The 14,241-nt window shown below is 46.4% G+C and overlaps 2 protein-coding genes across 2 annotated transcripts in view; one reads left to right on the plus strand and one right to left on the minus strand.

Annotated features, from left to right (window-relative positions):
- LCORL (ligand dependent nuclear receptor corepressor like) overlaps nucleotides 1-4,303 on the plus strand; it is a 120,462-nt gene extending 116,159 nt beyond the window's left edge. Inside the window, exon 7 of the mRNA XM_039914634.1 lies at nucleotides 4,030-4,303. Within this exon, the coding sequence (XP_039770568.1) occupies nucleotides 4,030-4,288 (259 nt within the window). The 3' untranslated portion in view covers nucleotides 4,289-4,303. The remainder of the gene's footprint in view (nucleotides 1-4,029) is intronic.
- The window catches only part of NCAPG (non-SMC condensin I complex subunit G), a 36,330-nt gene that overhangs the window by 716 nt on the left and 21,373 nt on the right, over nucleotides 1-14,241 (minus strand). Inside the window, exons 14-21 of the mRNA XM_029083272.2 lie at nucleotides 13,129-13,248; nucleotides 11,698-11,934; nucleotides 10,075-10,256; nucleotides 6,908-7,073; nucleotides 6,126-6,287; nucleotides 5,516-5,645; nucleotides 2,828-2,929; nucleotides 190-253 (exon numbers count right to left, since the gene is read on the minus strand). Of these exons, the coding sequence (XP_028939105.1) occupies nucleotides 190-253; nucleotides 2,828-2,929; nucleotides 5,516-5,645; nucleotides 6,126-6,287; nucleotides 6,908-7,073; nucleotides 10,075-10,256; nucleotides 11,698-11,934; nucleotides 13,129-13,248 (1,163 nt within the window). The remainder of the gene's footprint in view (nucleotides 1-189; nucleotides 254-2,827; nucleotides 2,930-5,515; nucleotides 5,646-6,125; nucleotides 6,288-6,907; nucleotides 7,074-10,074; nucleotides 10,257-11,697; nucleotides 11,935-13,128; nucleotides 13,249-14,241) is intronic.

Here is a 14,241-nt window from a genome sequence, read left to right on the forward strand (position 1 = left end):
CTGTAGATCACGGGGTCTGATGAAAAATGGAATCTGGGGCAAGGTTTCCACAGGAGCAGACCTGGCCACTGCCCGGGATTCTTTTCATCAGGTCGGAGGCTGTCGGAGTTTCCCCGGACACGCCCGATATAGGAAGGGAGACTCCGAGAAATACATCGATTTGCAAGGTCCGCAAAGATCCTCCCGTACCTTTCAGAATCCAACTTGACAGTCCCGCGAGTTCTTCTGCTTTCAGTGGTCCCTTTTCTCCGCCCTAGACAGAAGACAAGAGTCGCTCCTCGTGAGCGGGTTGGTCACCGAAAGAACAAATGCGTCGGCCACTGATTGGCCTTTCTCTTCCCTCCCGCCTGCTGACCTTTTCCCCCATTCTACATCCTTTAACAAAGTCAGCCCAATCAATCGTTTTTATCGAGAGTTTGCTGTGGGCAGAACACTCTGCTAAGCACCTGGGAAAGTAGAACATAACAGAGTTGGTAGACACATTCCCTGTCTCCAACAAGCTTACAGTCCACCAGTAACTAATACCGCTAGACCACAGAGGAGAAAATTTGGGGATAATAATAATGTTGGTATTTGTTAAGCGCTTACTATGTGCCGAGCACTGTTCTAAGCGCTGGGGTAGACATAGGGGGATCAGGTTGTCCCACGTGGGGCTCACAGTCTTAATCCCCATTTTACAGATGAGGGAACTGAGGCACAGAGAAGTTAAGTGACTTGCCCACAGTCACACAGCCGACAAGTGACAGAGCTGGGATTCGAACTCATGAGCCCTGACTCCAAAGCCCATGCTCTTTCCACTGAGCGGGGGAAAGCTGCACGCTCCAGCTCCGGGCAGAAATCCCAGCAAGAAGTTCACCTCACACACAAAGCCTGGGAGTTAGATTTCAAATGAGAGCTTCTCACTTAAGAGGGAATTTAGGGAGAAAGTACATCTTCTGGGAAGACATCTTTGTGAAAGTAATAATCATAATTGTGGTATTTGTTAAGCGCTATGTGCCAGGGAATTAAACATGGGGTTGGATACGGGCAAATTGGGTTAGACACAGTCCCTGTCCCGCTTGGGGCTCACAGTCTCAATCCCCATTTTACAGATGAGGTCGTTGAGGCACAGTGAGGTGAAACGACTTGGCCAAGGTCACACAGCAAACGGAGGGCCTTCTGACTTCCAGGCCCCAACTCTATCCACTAGACCACGCTGCTTCTCTTGGCGACACTCCCAGCCCTGACTGACAGCTTGATTCCCAAGATGGAGGGAGGGGGACGCAATTTTACAGGAACAGTTCATATTCCGGTCGTGGGTCACCAGATGCAGAGTCTCCACCTGGCCACCCCACTGTCACATCTTCTCAAGTCGTTCCGCGTAGGCAAGTGCCAAGGGTAGCTTACAGAGTTGGAATGCCTCTGACGAAAATAACGTAGCGGTACAAAGAGAGACCCGAACGGCGAAACGCAGACGGGGAGGTCAGGGACGGAGCCGCCAAAAAGACCTCGCTTCTGAGGAGGAAGGGGGCAGTCTACATGACCGGGCAGATGATCGGACACCAATTATCGGGGTGAGCGGTGCCCAGCACAAGACGGGGTGGCGGGGTGCGGAGGCGACGGCCACAAGTCGGCAACACCGTGTCAAATCTGAGGAGGGACCAAGGAAGCCTCGCTCCGCGGAAGCAGATCGAGAGTGTCTAGGGGGAGCCATCTGATTGCCCAAGTTGGGAAAGGCCTTCTTTTAGTAGGCTAAAGCCCTCTGTCAAGGCGCTAGGCGGGAAGGCTAAGCCCATTCAGGATGCCGGCCTAGAGTCATCCGGGATGGGACCAGGGCTGTCTAAGCCCAAAAGCCGGTAGACGGTTCCAAGAGATACGGCTTTGGTCGGCCCTTAACTCACTACTTCCTAGGGCTGGTTCGGGCTGAAAGAGCGCCGAACCAGTTGAGATGGATGGGGGCCGGAAATCCACCCACGTGAAGGGGTTTCGGGGACCTAGCCGGGGAGAAACTGGGTCTGCGAGATTATTCTAGTGGATTCCTGAAACTACAAATCCCAGCAAAACACCAAGACAACGGTGGTAACACCACTGCTTCCGGGCTGGCCCGGGAGAGACCCTCTACCCTGTCATCCCAAGCGACACCGGGGCGATCTGGGTCAGACAGGGTCCCAGACCTCTGGCCCACCCAGGGCCTCGCTCTCGGTGGTTACTGCATCTGTTAAGCGCTTACTCTGCGTCAAGCACGCTTCTAAGCGCTCTGGGAGACACCGGTTAATCGCGATGATCACGGCCCCTTGTCCCTCATGGGGCTTATAGTTGAAGTAGGAAGGGGAAAAGGTATTTAAGTCCCGTTTTACAGTTGAGGAAACCGAGGCCCAGAGAAGTTACAAGGTCACGCAGCAAGCAACTGGCCGAGCCGGGATTAGAAGCCAAGTCCTCGGGCTCCCGGGGCCGGGCCGTTTCCACTAGAGCACGCTGCTTCTCTCTGGAAATGCTTGGGAAGGGACCAGTAAATCTTGGGCGGAGGAATCACTCTCTAACCAGGGTCGAGCCCCAGACCAGAGCAAATATCCAAAACTCAAATCAAGCGGGTTGAAAGTGGGACTAGTGCAAGGTCCGGGACCTAGCATGGGCCACTGCGACCAGTAGAGTTCTCCCACGCAGGATTTGAGCCAAGCACGTAAGGGCGTTGTAATAATCACGACAGGTTAGCGTTTCACAGAACTTTCTAAAGCCAACTGTTAAACTGCAGCTGCTAAACAGAGGTAATACATATTCTGAAGGTTAAAGAAACTGAGGTTTTACTTCAAAGCCAAAAAAGCAAACCACGAGTCGGCCCGTTCGGTACCTCTGGCCGTTGTGTTCTGGGTGGATCTGGGCTTCACAGTTCTGCCAAGTTCTTTGTCGTCTTCGTTTTCGAGAAGCGTGCGCTCGGCTTCCTCAATCTTTTCTGTTTAATGAAATAACACCCCGTGTGAATAAGAGATCAAAGCACTCCATTCTTCTCCCACAGTTAAAATACAACCTACTTTTCAATTCTCTCTTCCCTAAGAGAGGCCTCCCAGTCTACCGCATGCCCATGAGAAGTTTTTGTTTTGTTTTGTTTTGTTTATGGCATTTGTTAAGCATTTTCTATGTGCCAGGCACTGAACTAAGCACTGGGGTAGGTACAGCGTGGCTCAGTGGAAGGAGCACGGGCTGGGGAGTCAGAGATCATGGGTTCAAATCCCGGCTCCGCCGCTTGTCAGCTGTGTGACTTTGGGCAAGTGACTTAACTTCTCTGTGCCTCAGTTACCTCATCTTTAAAATGGGCATTAAGACTGTGCGCCCCACGTGGGACAACCTGATGACCTGTAACCTCCCCAACGCTTAGAACAGTGCTTTGCAAATAGTAAACGCTTAACAAATGCCAACATTATTATTATTATTATTATTATTATACAAGCTAGTCAGGCAACTCTGTCCCTTAGCCGTGTGACCGTGGGCAAGTCACTTCACTTCTCTGTGCCTCAGTTCCCTAATCTGTAAAATGGGGGTGAAGACTGTGAACCTCTCGTGGGACAACCTCATTCCCCTGTATCTACCCCAGTGCTTAGAACAGTGCTCTGCACGCAGTAAGCGCTTAACAAATACCAACATTATTACAGTCCCTGTCCCACATAGGGTTCGCAGACTCAATTCCCATCTTACAGATGAGGTAACTGAGGCACAGAGGAAGGGAAGTGACTGGCCCAAGGTCACACAGCAGACAAGTGGCAGAGCCAGATAAGAAGCCTGGCACATAGTAAGGCACTTAACAAATAAGCCCGTCATTGGGCAGCGACTGTCTCTATTTGTTGCCGAACTGTCCATTCCAAGCGCTTAGCACAGTGCTCTGCACATAGTAAGCGCTCAATAAATACAATTGAATGAATGAATCCATGACCTTCTGACCCCCAAGGCCCATATTCTATTCACTAAGCCATGCTGCAGTAAGTTGCAATTTGAAAATAGATGAAATGATTACTCAGGTTTAGTTAACCTTATAAACAGAACATTTCATTTATGCAGGTTTTTCTCGTTACGTATGACTGTGAACACGCCACCGAGGACAGCCGACATAGTTCAAACCACACACCGACCACGAACGCTAGCAGCTTGCTCCTTTCCAAATCGACAGCCAGAACTTCCAGGTGGTTTCTACAGCCAACGTGAGCTTCTGCCCTTACTCAGAGCTATATTTGGGGGGGGTCCATTACTGTGCAGTGTTTTCACCTGGAGTCTAGCAGTTTTTTATAGCTCAAAGAGAGAACTAAAATCATCTAGATAAAATTTACTGAAGTTTAGAACACCAAAGTTGTCCCGCCAGAGGAAGACAGGTTGGGTGTTTGGGAATGTAGGTGGGAAATGAAATGTTAGCAAAAATTAGATTCCAGAGACTTAAAATATGCAAAGGATTTAGATAAATTCTGCATTAATATATTCTGGGAAGCAGCGTGGCTCAGTGGAAAGAGCCCGGGCTTGGGAGTCAGAGGTCATGGGTTCGACTCCCGGCTCTACCACTTGCCAGCTGTGTGACTGTGGGCAAGTCACTTCACTTCTCAGTGCCTCAGTTACCTGATCTGTAAAATGGGGATTAACTGTGAGCCTCACGTGGGACAACCTGATTACCCTGTATCTACCCCAGCGCTTAGAACAGTGCTCTGCACATAGTAATCACTTAACAAATACCAACAAACACCAACATTAAAGCTGATATTTTACATCTGTTGTGAGACACTGTTTACCGCAAAATCAGGCAAACTTAATAGTATACTGGAATACGTGTCCTTCGACAGGAAGAAAATTCGGAGACTGAAAAATTCTAATACTTAGAAGCGTTACCTAAAAGTGGCCCGATCTTTATCTTAAAAGTTTTGAAAGTTTTTAAAATAAAGATGGGGCCACTCTTAGGTAATGCTAAAAGCATATTTCCTTGAGAGAAATTTGGGTGCCCTGCTAAAAATTCAAGACCAAGTAATGCATAAACCGTCTTCACTTCACTTCAGTCGTATTTACCGAGAACTTACTGTGTGCAGAGCACTGTACTAAGTACTTGAGAGACTACATATAACAATATACCAGACACATACCCTGCCCACAGCGAGTTTACAGTCTACAGGGGGAGAAAGACATTAATATAAAACAAATTTCAGATATGTATATAAATGCTGTGGGGCAGGGGGTGCGGGCTGAATAAAGGGAGCAAGTCAGGGTGACGCAGAAGGGAGTGGAAGAAGAGGAAAAGAGGCCTTAGTCAGGGAAGGCCTTTTGGATGTGATATGCCTTCAATAAAGCTTTGAAGCGGGGGAGTCACTGTCTGTCGAATACGAGGAGGGAGGGTGTTCCAGGCCAGAGGTAGGCCATGGGCGAGAAGTCGGCGGTGAGACAGACGAGATGGAGGTACAGTGAGTAGGTTGGCATTAAAAGAGCAAAGTGAGCGACTGGGTTGTAGTAGGAGAGTAGTTAGGTGAGGTAGGAGGGGGCGAGATGATCGAATGTCTTAAAGTAGCATTACCTTCCTTATCAGGAGCGAACCTGGCCGTAGTAGTGTCAAGGTCCTGGGCTTTGGCAGGTCGGACGCCACCTTTGCTTAACTGCAACTTGATTTTTTCCAGCACTCTCAGACATGTCCTATCTTTTATTTGCTGTAATTGAGATGACTAGTGTTAACACCAGGGCTTAGTAAGGTGCATGGCACATGTCAAGCTCTTACCAAATACCACAGTGATAATTATTATTATAATGCTACTTGGATGTTACATGACTCAGTTTTACTGCAAATGATATTTCAAATCAGCCTCAGGTTATTTGATCACATTCCAAAGGACAGTAAATTTAACCAACCCCTTACACCTAGAGGAAACAAGCAACTCAGCTCAAAAGCAAAATCTACAGAAATCAGGGAGCCTTAAAAGTACGCTTCGGTTCTTCCCATCAGAGGATTTACAATTCCAAAGCAATACATTCATTTCCCTCTTTAGAGTAAATGATTCGATAGAATCAGCCTCACAAATTCCAAAACTTTTCCAACCAAAAAACACGGTTCAATAGCGCACACACCCCCCCCTTTTGCTATTTCCCCCATCATTTGAACGTCACGATACAGTGCTTATTAGTTCACATACCCCAAGGATCTTATCCAGTAGAACCAGAAGATCTTCTGTGGCGGAGCCACTGAGTTCTAAAGAATCCAAGGCTTTTACATAGATCCGAACCTCTGGTGCACTTGGATACGTTAGTATCTCATTACAAATTTTTATAGCCAAACTGTCATGCACTGTTGTGTCCTAAAAATCCACAAGAGGAGAATTTAGAGAAATGGGGGATGAAATTCGTTCACCATTTAATCGACAGCCAACAATCGCTTCTCTCTGCGATAGTTAACGTACCGTTCTGCCTGGAAGCAGCAGGATGGACAAGATAACTTCTTCAGTCCATCAATTACATTTACTGAGCGCTTACTGTGTGCAGAGCACAGAGTACTAAGCACCTGGGGGAGTGCAATATAACGATCAACAGACATATTCCCTGCCCACGACAAGCTTACAGTCTAGAGGGGGAGACAGACATTAATAGAAATAAATGAATTACGGATATGGACGTAAGTGCTGTGGGGCCGGGAACGGGGGGTGAATAAAGGGAGCGAGTCAGGGTGACACAGACAGGAGTGGGAGAAGAGGAAAGGAGGGCTCAGTCAGGGAAGGCCTCTTGGAGGAGATGGGCCTTCAGTAAGACTCAGGGACCTCTTGATGTCCCTTCCAGTTCTACGGTTCTGTAGGGGCACCTGTTTAAGCTAGTCGGCCAGGCCGGGCCTGCAGCCAGTTAGCTGGCTGTGCCTCCACACCCTCTCTCCCCTCCCCCATCTTCCCCTTTCTCCCACCCCTTGACACCGAGGTACCTGACAGACCTGAGAATTTGGGGCCCGAGGATCCAGTCCGCTTGACCTCGTCAAGTCTACGAGCAGTTCAGAGACATTGGCAACGTCGACTTCGGAGAGCGGGGAGGAGGCGGGCGCATTAACCAGAGTCTGCAGAGTCGGAAGAAAGGCTTCCTCAAAGTATTCTTGATTAGTCCTGTTTAAACAATTTTTTTTAAATGTCATCTTTAAAGGTTATCCATAAATCAGTTAGAGACAGCACTAAAGGCCATTATCTGAAGATGAGAGAAGCAGCATGGCATAGTGGATAGTGCTGGGGTAGATACACGATAATCAGGTCAGACGCAGATCCGGTCCCACGTGGGGCTTACAGTTACGTATCGGGAAGAACAATAATGTTGGTATTTGTTAAGCGCTTACTATGTGCCGAGCACTGTTCTAAGCGCCGGGGTAGACACAGGGGAATCAGGTTGTCCCACGTGGGGCTCACAGTCTTAATCCTCATTTTACAGATGAGGTAACTGAGGCACAGAGAAGTTAAGTGACTTGCCCACAGTCACACAGCTGACAAGTGGCGGAGCCGGTATTCGAACCCCTGACCTCTGACTCCAAAGCCCAGGCTCTTTCCACTGAGCCACGCTGCATTTAATCCCCATTTTACAGAAAACTGAGGAACCTAGGAGTTAAGTGACTTGCCCGAAGTCACACAGCCGGCAAGTGATGGAGGCGGGCTTGAGAGCAACCTCTCGATTCCCAGGACTATACTCTTTCTACCAGGCCACGCTGTTTCTCACTACTTTTTCAAATTATGAACCGTGGTTCTACGGTGAGGGGCATTGCGCCGTGCTGAGAAGATCAGTTGGGAGGAGAAAAATTAAATGGGGGAGGTCTTCTGTTGGGGGTGGGATCTCAGAAGGGCTTTGAAGATAAGGTGAGATGCGGTCTGGCATATATGAAGGGAAGGAGGAGTTCCAGGCAGCAAGAGGAAGAGTGTGAGCAAAGGGATGGATGAAGGAGTTGAGAACAAGGCACAGTGAGAAGGTGAGAATGAAGAATGGGATTCATTCATTCATTCAACAGTATTTATTGAGTGCTTACTATGTGCACAGCACTGTCCGAGGCGCTTGAAATGTACAATTCGGCAACAGATAGAGACAATCCCTGCCCAATATCGGGCTCACAGACTAAGGTGTAGTGGAAGAAAAGAGTGGATATAAAGGAGAGGATAGATGGAGTGCCTTAAAAACCAGTGATCAGGAGTGTCTCCTTGATGCAGGAGAAATGATGATTTTAAGGAGTTGAGACACATAGGCAGAATGTCATTTTAGAAAAATGATGAGGCAGCAGAGTGGAATTTGAATGGAGGGGCGAGGCTGGGTTCAGCAATCTAACGGATATGATGAGCGCCTGGACTACGTTAATGGCTATTTGGATGAACAACAGGAGCTATTTGGATGAACAACAGGATTTTAGTGACAGTGTGAAAGTTAAAAGTGAGTGAGGGGTCAATAATAATAATAATAATGATATTTGTTAAGCGCCATGTGCCAGGCACTGTACTAAGCGCTGAGGTGGAACAAGCAAATCGGGTTGAACACAGTCCCTATCTCATATGGAGCTCACAGTATCAATCCCCATTTTACAGGTGAGGAAACTGAGGCCCAGAGAAGTGAAGTGACTTTCCCAAGGCCACAGAGCAGACAAGTGGCAGAGCCGGGATTAGAACCCATGACCTTCTGACTCCCAGGCCCGAGCTTTATCCACTATGTCATGCTGCTGCCACAATACCAAGGTTGGATGTTATGGAGACAAGGAAGATGGCGGCGTCCTCTGTGATGGGAAAGTTAGGTGGAGGACAGGATTTGGGAGGAATGAGCCTCATGTGGAACAGGGACTTGGCCCGGCCGGATTAATTCGTATCCTCCCAGCCTTTAGAAAAGTACTTGCAACACAGTACATTCTTATTATTATAACAATAATGATAATCAAGAGTCCAGCTTAGGCATAAAAGTAATAATAATATTTGTTCAGCATTTACTACGTGCCAAGTACTGTTCTAAGTACTGGGGCGCATACAAGGTAATCAGGCTGGACACAGTTCCTGTCCTACATGGGGCTCTCACAGTCTTAATCCCCATTTGACAGATGAGGTAACGGAGGCACAGAGAAATTAAGTGACTTACCAAAGATCACACAGCAGACAAGTGGTGGAGCAGGGATTAGAACCCACGACCTCTGACTCCCAAGCCCATGCTCTTGCCGATCGGCCACGCTGCTTCTCGTGGGCGTATTGGGCTTAAAGTGCCAGGGGGACATTTATGTGTAGGGGGAGTATCTTGGGCTAGCAAAGTAGAGTCTGAAGTCTTCTGCAGAGAGGCGGTAGTCAAGCTGTGGGAGTGGAAGAGCTCCCCAGCGGGATGAGAGTAAAGTGAAAGGGACACTGGAGACCCAGAACGGAGCCTTGAGGGGCACCCTCAGGTAGGGGATGAAAGACGGAGAGGAGACAGTAAAAGAGACTTGAGGAAGAGTGGTCAGAAAAGTAGAAGAATGACAGAGGGTTGGTTCCTAAAATGAAGGTTAGATAGCGTTTCCAGGAGGAAGAGACCGACAGTGTCAAAGGTGGTCAAGGGGTCGAGTAGGATCAGGATAGACCAAGAGATATGGCAAGGAGGTGCCGTGGTGACCTCAGAATGTACAGTCTCAGTGGAGTGAAGGGGATGGAAACCAGATTGTAGTGGGTCAAGAGCCAGAGGAGAACTAGAGGAGGCAGGCAGAACCTGTTCAAGGAGCTCACACAGGAATGGGGGGGGGGGGGGAGTTGGATCCAGAGAAGGATTTTTTTGGGATAGGGGAGGTGTGTGCATTTGACGGCAGAGGAGAACAGCAGAAAGTGAGCGGTTGAAGACGGCAGTCAGAGGGAGAAGGATGGAACTAAGGGTTTTTAAAGGGTGAAATGGGATGGGGTCAGAGGCACAAGTAGAGGGGATAGATTTCCAAATCTCAGGGACAAAAGCGGAATGCCACGGCACATCTCTGATTCCCGCTGGCCTCTAAGCTCCCAAATGGCAGGTGCCGGGGCAGTTGGGGAAGGAGGAAGGGAAGGAGAATGAGGATTTATAGGTGCACACCCCAAAATTTCTCCACGGTTGAATTAAATCACACTTAAAAAATGATTTTAATAAACTTGATGTACATACCTGCTGGCATAAGCAAAGAGCGGGAAGAAGACTCCCAGGCAGTGCCGAAGCTTAACGTCGTCTTCGGTCAAAGGATTGTACCACAACAAGATTAGACGAGAGAGAATTTTGGTACTAACTAATCGTCCAGAGAATAACAATTTGGCCAGTCCTTCTGCAGCTTCGGTCCTGAGTTCGGACACCTAATTAAAATGGAGTCAATTTTAAGGAGAGTAAATATCTGATTAGCAAATATCTCTTCTACAGGTATAAAAACGGAAAACGATGCAACGGGGTTGTCTTCTCTCAGAAGCTGCCCAGTGAGATAGGAAAAGCGAGAGAGGAAAAGTTAGTTAAGATTAGGTATTAAAATTGTAGTTGTACTAGTAATAGCATTTAAGTGCTTACTGTGGACAGAGCACGGTACTAAGCACTGGAAGAAAATACAGAGATGGGAATTAAACACAGTCCCTGACCCTCATGGAGCTCGCAATCTAAAAAGGTTCAAGGTTTCTTCTGGGGAAGAAGCTAAAGTAATTCGCTACACCTCTGAATTATCCTGAGGTAATAGGAATGGGAACCAAAAAAAAAACCTCTCTCTTCAGGAGGTAGCAAACTCATCTTTAATTTGGTTTAATCAGCCATGTCCACCACTACTAGACAACCTAAGCAACCTGTGGATTTCCCACCATTTCTCTCCCCATCCAGGGAACTACCAACAGATTTCTGGAGAATCTTTAAGAATAAGGGCCCAGTTTGGGATTAAGTAAATATTGATGAATAATTTCCTTCAAAAGTCACATCTGAAAAAAATATGTTCTTTACAAAGCAGTATTTACCATCTGAGCAACTCAAAACCTCTTAAAACCAAAGAGGAAGAACAGCACTACAAATTTCCAAGTTACAGAGACTAGGGACATGATAAAAAAGTTAACTGAAAAAATACCTTCACACCCACCAAATTTGAAGTTTTTTTCATTATTATTAGTAAATGCTGAATAAATACTTTTAATATGCACCAAATCCTTGAGTAGCAACAGATAATCAAACTGGACACAGGGACTCCCAATTTCAGAGGCAGGAAGAAGGCGGGTATCTTATCTCCCACTTGTAGATGAGGAAACTGTGGCCCAGAGAAGTTAAATTAATTTGCCCACGGTCACCCAGCAGGCCAGTGGCAAAGCCGGAATTAGAATCCAAGTCCCCTGAGCCCCAGGCCAATGCTCTAACAGGACACATTTCTTAATATAGGAAAACACCTGAAGAAAGTTAAAAAATAATCATTGACAAACTATTCATAAATTTGCAATTTGCAAAACTTATTCATAAATGAAGAATGACCCAATGGGAATGCGAGATTGTGGATAATTATTTAAAAGCCTCTAAACATATGCACAGAGGTTCAGTTACATCATGAGAAGTCAGATAAACAGTAGTGGGGATACAGGTGTTGATGACCTATCTTTAAACTCTGCTGCTTGTCCCTACCTGTAACTTCTTTTAAGGGTCTCTCTCCCCTACTAAACTGTAAACTTCTTGAGGACAGAGACTGTTCCCCCTAAGCACTTAGTACAGTGCTCTGCAAAGAGTAAGTGCTCAGTATACCTAAGAACAAGCAAGCGATCATTTCATAATGTATCTTACCTCACTATCTAAGAAACTTGAAAGGAGTTTTAGAAGATTTTTAACTGTTGCAGTCTCTTCTTCCACCTCTTTCATTTTTGTCTCCTCTTCCTCAGGATTACCATTTCTTTCAGAATCTCCAGTTTCAGGGCGCTTGGCTTTTATGGCTTTAAATGGTTCAATCCCAAATAACATCAGTTGGTCAAAGGTTGCCTTTAGGGCGCTGACTTTTATTGTGAAATCATCAATTTGCAAAACCTGGGTGACAACCCCCCAAAAAAATTAAATTTAAAAATATACACACACACACACACATATGCCTACACACACACAGTACATTTTGATATTTGTCCCCCGCAATGAAAAGTTGTAAACAAAATAAATGAATCTCATATTCAACAACCATTAAAATACGGGTATTTTCCCTACTCCCACAGATATAAACTGGCCAGGAACTGCTCCAAGCATCAGAGATGTTCTAACAAATTCTCATAAAACCAAAATCCAACTCCCTACCCCCATCTCAACGTAGCAGGGCTGAACATATATATGTATATTTGCATGCTGGTATGTGTGTGAAATAATCAATTGCGACTACTTTTAAACAAAAAACGTTCCGATAGATGTGTCTCAATAATAATAATAATAATAATAATGTTGGTATTTGTTAAGCGCTTACTATGTGCAGAGCACTGTTCTAAGTGCTGGGGTAGATACAGGGTGATCAGGTTGTCCCACGTGGGGCTCACAGTTTTAATCCCCATTTTACAGATGAAGGAACTGAGGCTCAGGAAGTTAAGTGACTTGCCCACAGTCACACAGCTGACAAGGGGTGGAGCCAGGATTCGAACCTATGACCTGACTTCCAAGCCCGGGCTCTTTCCACTGAGCCATGCTGCTTATCTTGTCTCCATAATGAGAGACCACTCAAATTAATAAAAGCCCGGAAAATACTAGCAGAGTTCCACGGGAGCACAAAATGAGTATGCAAGTTAAATAGTTAATGCTATTACTGCCAGTATACATTGGTACATGAAGCTGAGCCCTATTTAGGATTACACTTCTCACCCTAAGGGGGAAAAGAGACCTAAAAATTGCTGGCCTCAACAGACTCATCAAAAGACCACACCTGGTATATTTTAATTCTGCAGTGTAAGAGAAAATAGAAAACTAACAAATGGGAAGAAAATGACCATCACATCGAAGAACATCAGAACACTACCTGTCAGACCCTTTTCCGGACAAGCACGTTAGCTCACATTATGTGCAAACAATGCAGGAGGGAGTGTGGGTCACAAAATCAGTCTTTTCAACCCCACTTACTAGTACGGAGAGGATTTTACTAGCGGTTGTGTCACATTGAAGAATGAAGGGTGTGTATGTGTCCCCCGCCTCCATACACATACCCCTTCCCTGCCACCCACCCCCTCTCCCTCGCAACCCCATCCCTACCTGCAACAACAGTGCAAGGTGCTGACTGGAAAATTCTTGGTTCTGCAGACCACAGCAACCCAAGCATAATACAGCCATATTCCTTACAGAGGGATAAACATTTGTTATCCCCGGAAGAATCTATGAGAAAAATGAATAATTAGTAAAACACTGGGACGGAAGTCACTAATACAAAGTATTACTGTTCCTTGAATGGTTGCAATCATCGCTGCAATTTCGCTCGGAGAACATACTGAAGCGGTAACTGGGCCATGTTTTCATAGGAGAAATATATATTTCCTACAGAAAATTCCACTTTTAACCCAAATCTTCCCAGGGCACATCTAGCATTAAGCACAGGGATGGACTGTGGCTTCTTGGAGGCATGAATCATTAGTTCTGGATCTAATCTTATTATTTTCAAATGCCTTCGAGTCATTTCTGATTCACAGCGACTCTGTGGATATATTTTCTCCAGACGTCCTCTCGTCCGCCATAATCCATAACCTTGCTAATGGTTCTTCCGTTATCGTTGTAATGGTTTCTATCCCTCCCCCAAAACCTGATGTCAGCCCATCTCCTGACTGACTGCATTTCTGTCCCCAGAACTGTGTCCACACGTGGGGGGAGAGGGAAGACCACTTCCAGGAGTGTCCAGAGCCCAGGTGGGCTGGTGGCAAGGATCAGAGGGATGCCCAACTGCCAACATCCTTAGGAAGCAGCTATCACCTGGGCAAACTCCCCGGATCCATGAGGAGACCAGTGAAATGGTACCATCTCGGGGGATGAACTCTCTGCTGCCCAACCTCAACGTGACCGTACTAAAGTAATCATGTAAATCTATCACCAGCTCATGAATGATTCAGATACCGTTAGCCTGCTAAAACCGGGGAATCGATGATTTGCTCCAACCTCTGCCATCTATAACTGAGGTCTTATTGGAGTGCCACAGTGGGATAGGGAAGAGCTAGAATGGGGCAGAGTACCTTTCGCTCTCCTTTAAACCAAGAGCCTGCAATGGAAAATTTGAGAAAATACAACTTCTTAAAATGCAAGCTGGTCTTCTTAAAGGATCTCATTTTTCAAAGAGAAAAAATAAGATTTAAAAGTCCACTGAAAATAGAGTGGATTTTT

Source organism: Ornithorhynchus anatinus, chromosome 18 (genome assembly GCF_004115215.2).
Source record: "Ornithorhynchus anatinus isolate Pmale09 chromosome 18, mOrnAna1.pri.v4, whole genome shotgun sequence".
NCBI classification, from domain to species: Eukaryota; Metazoa; Chordata; class Mammalia; order Monotremata; family Ornithorhynchidae; genus Ornithorhynchus; species Ornithorhynchus anatinus.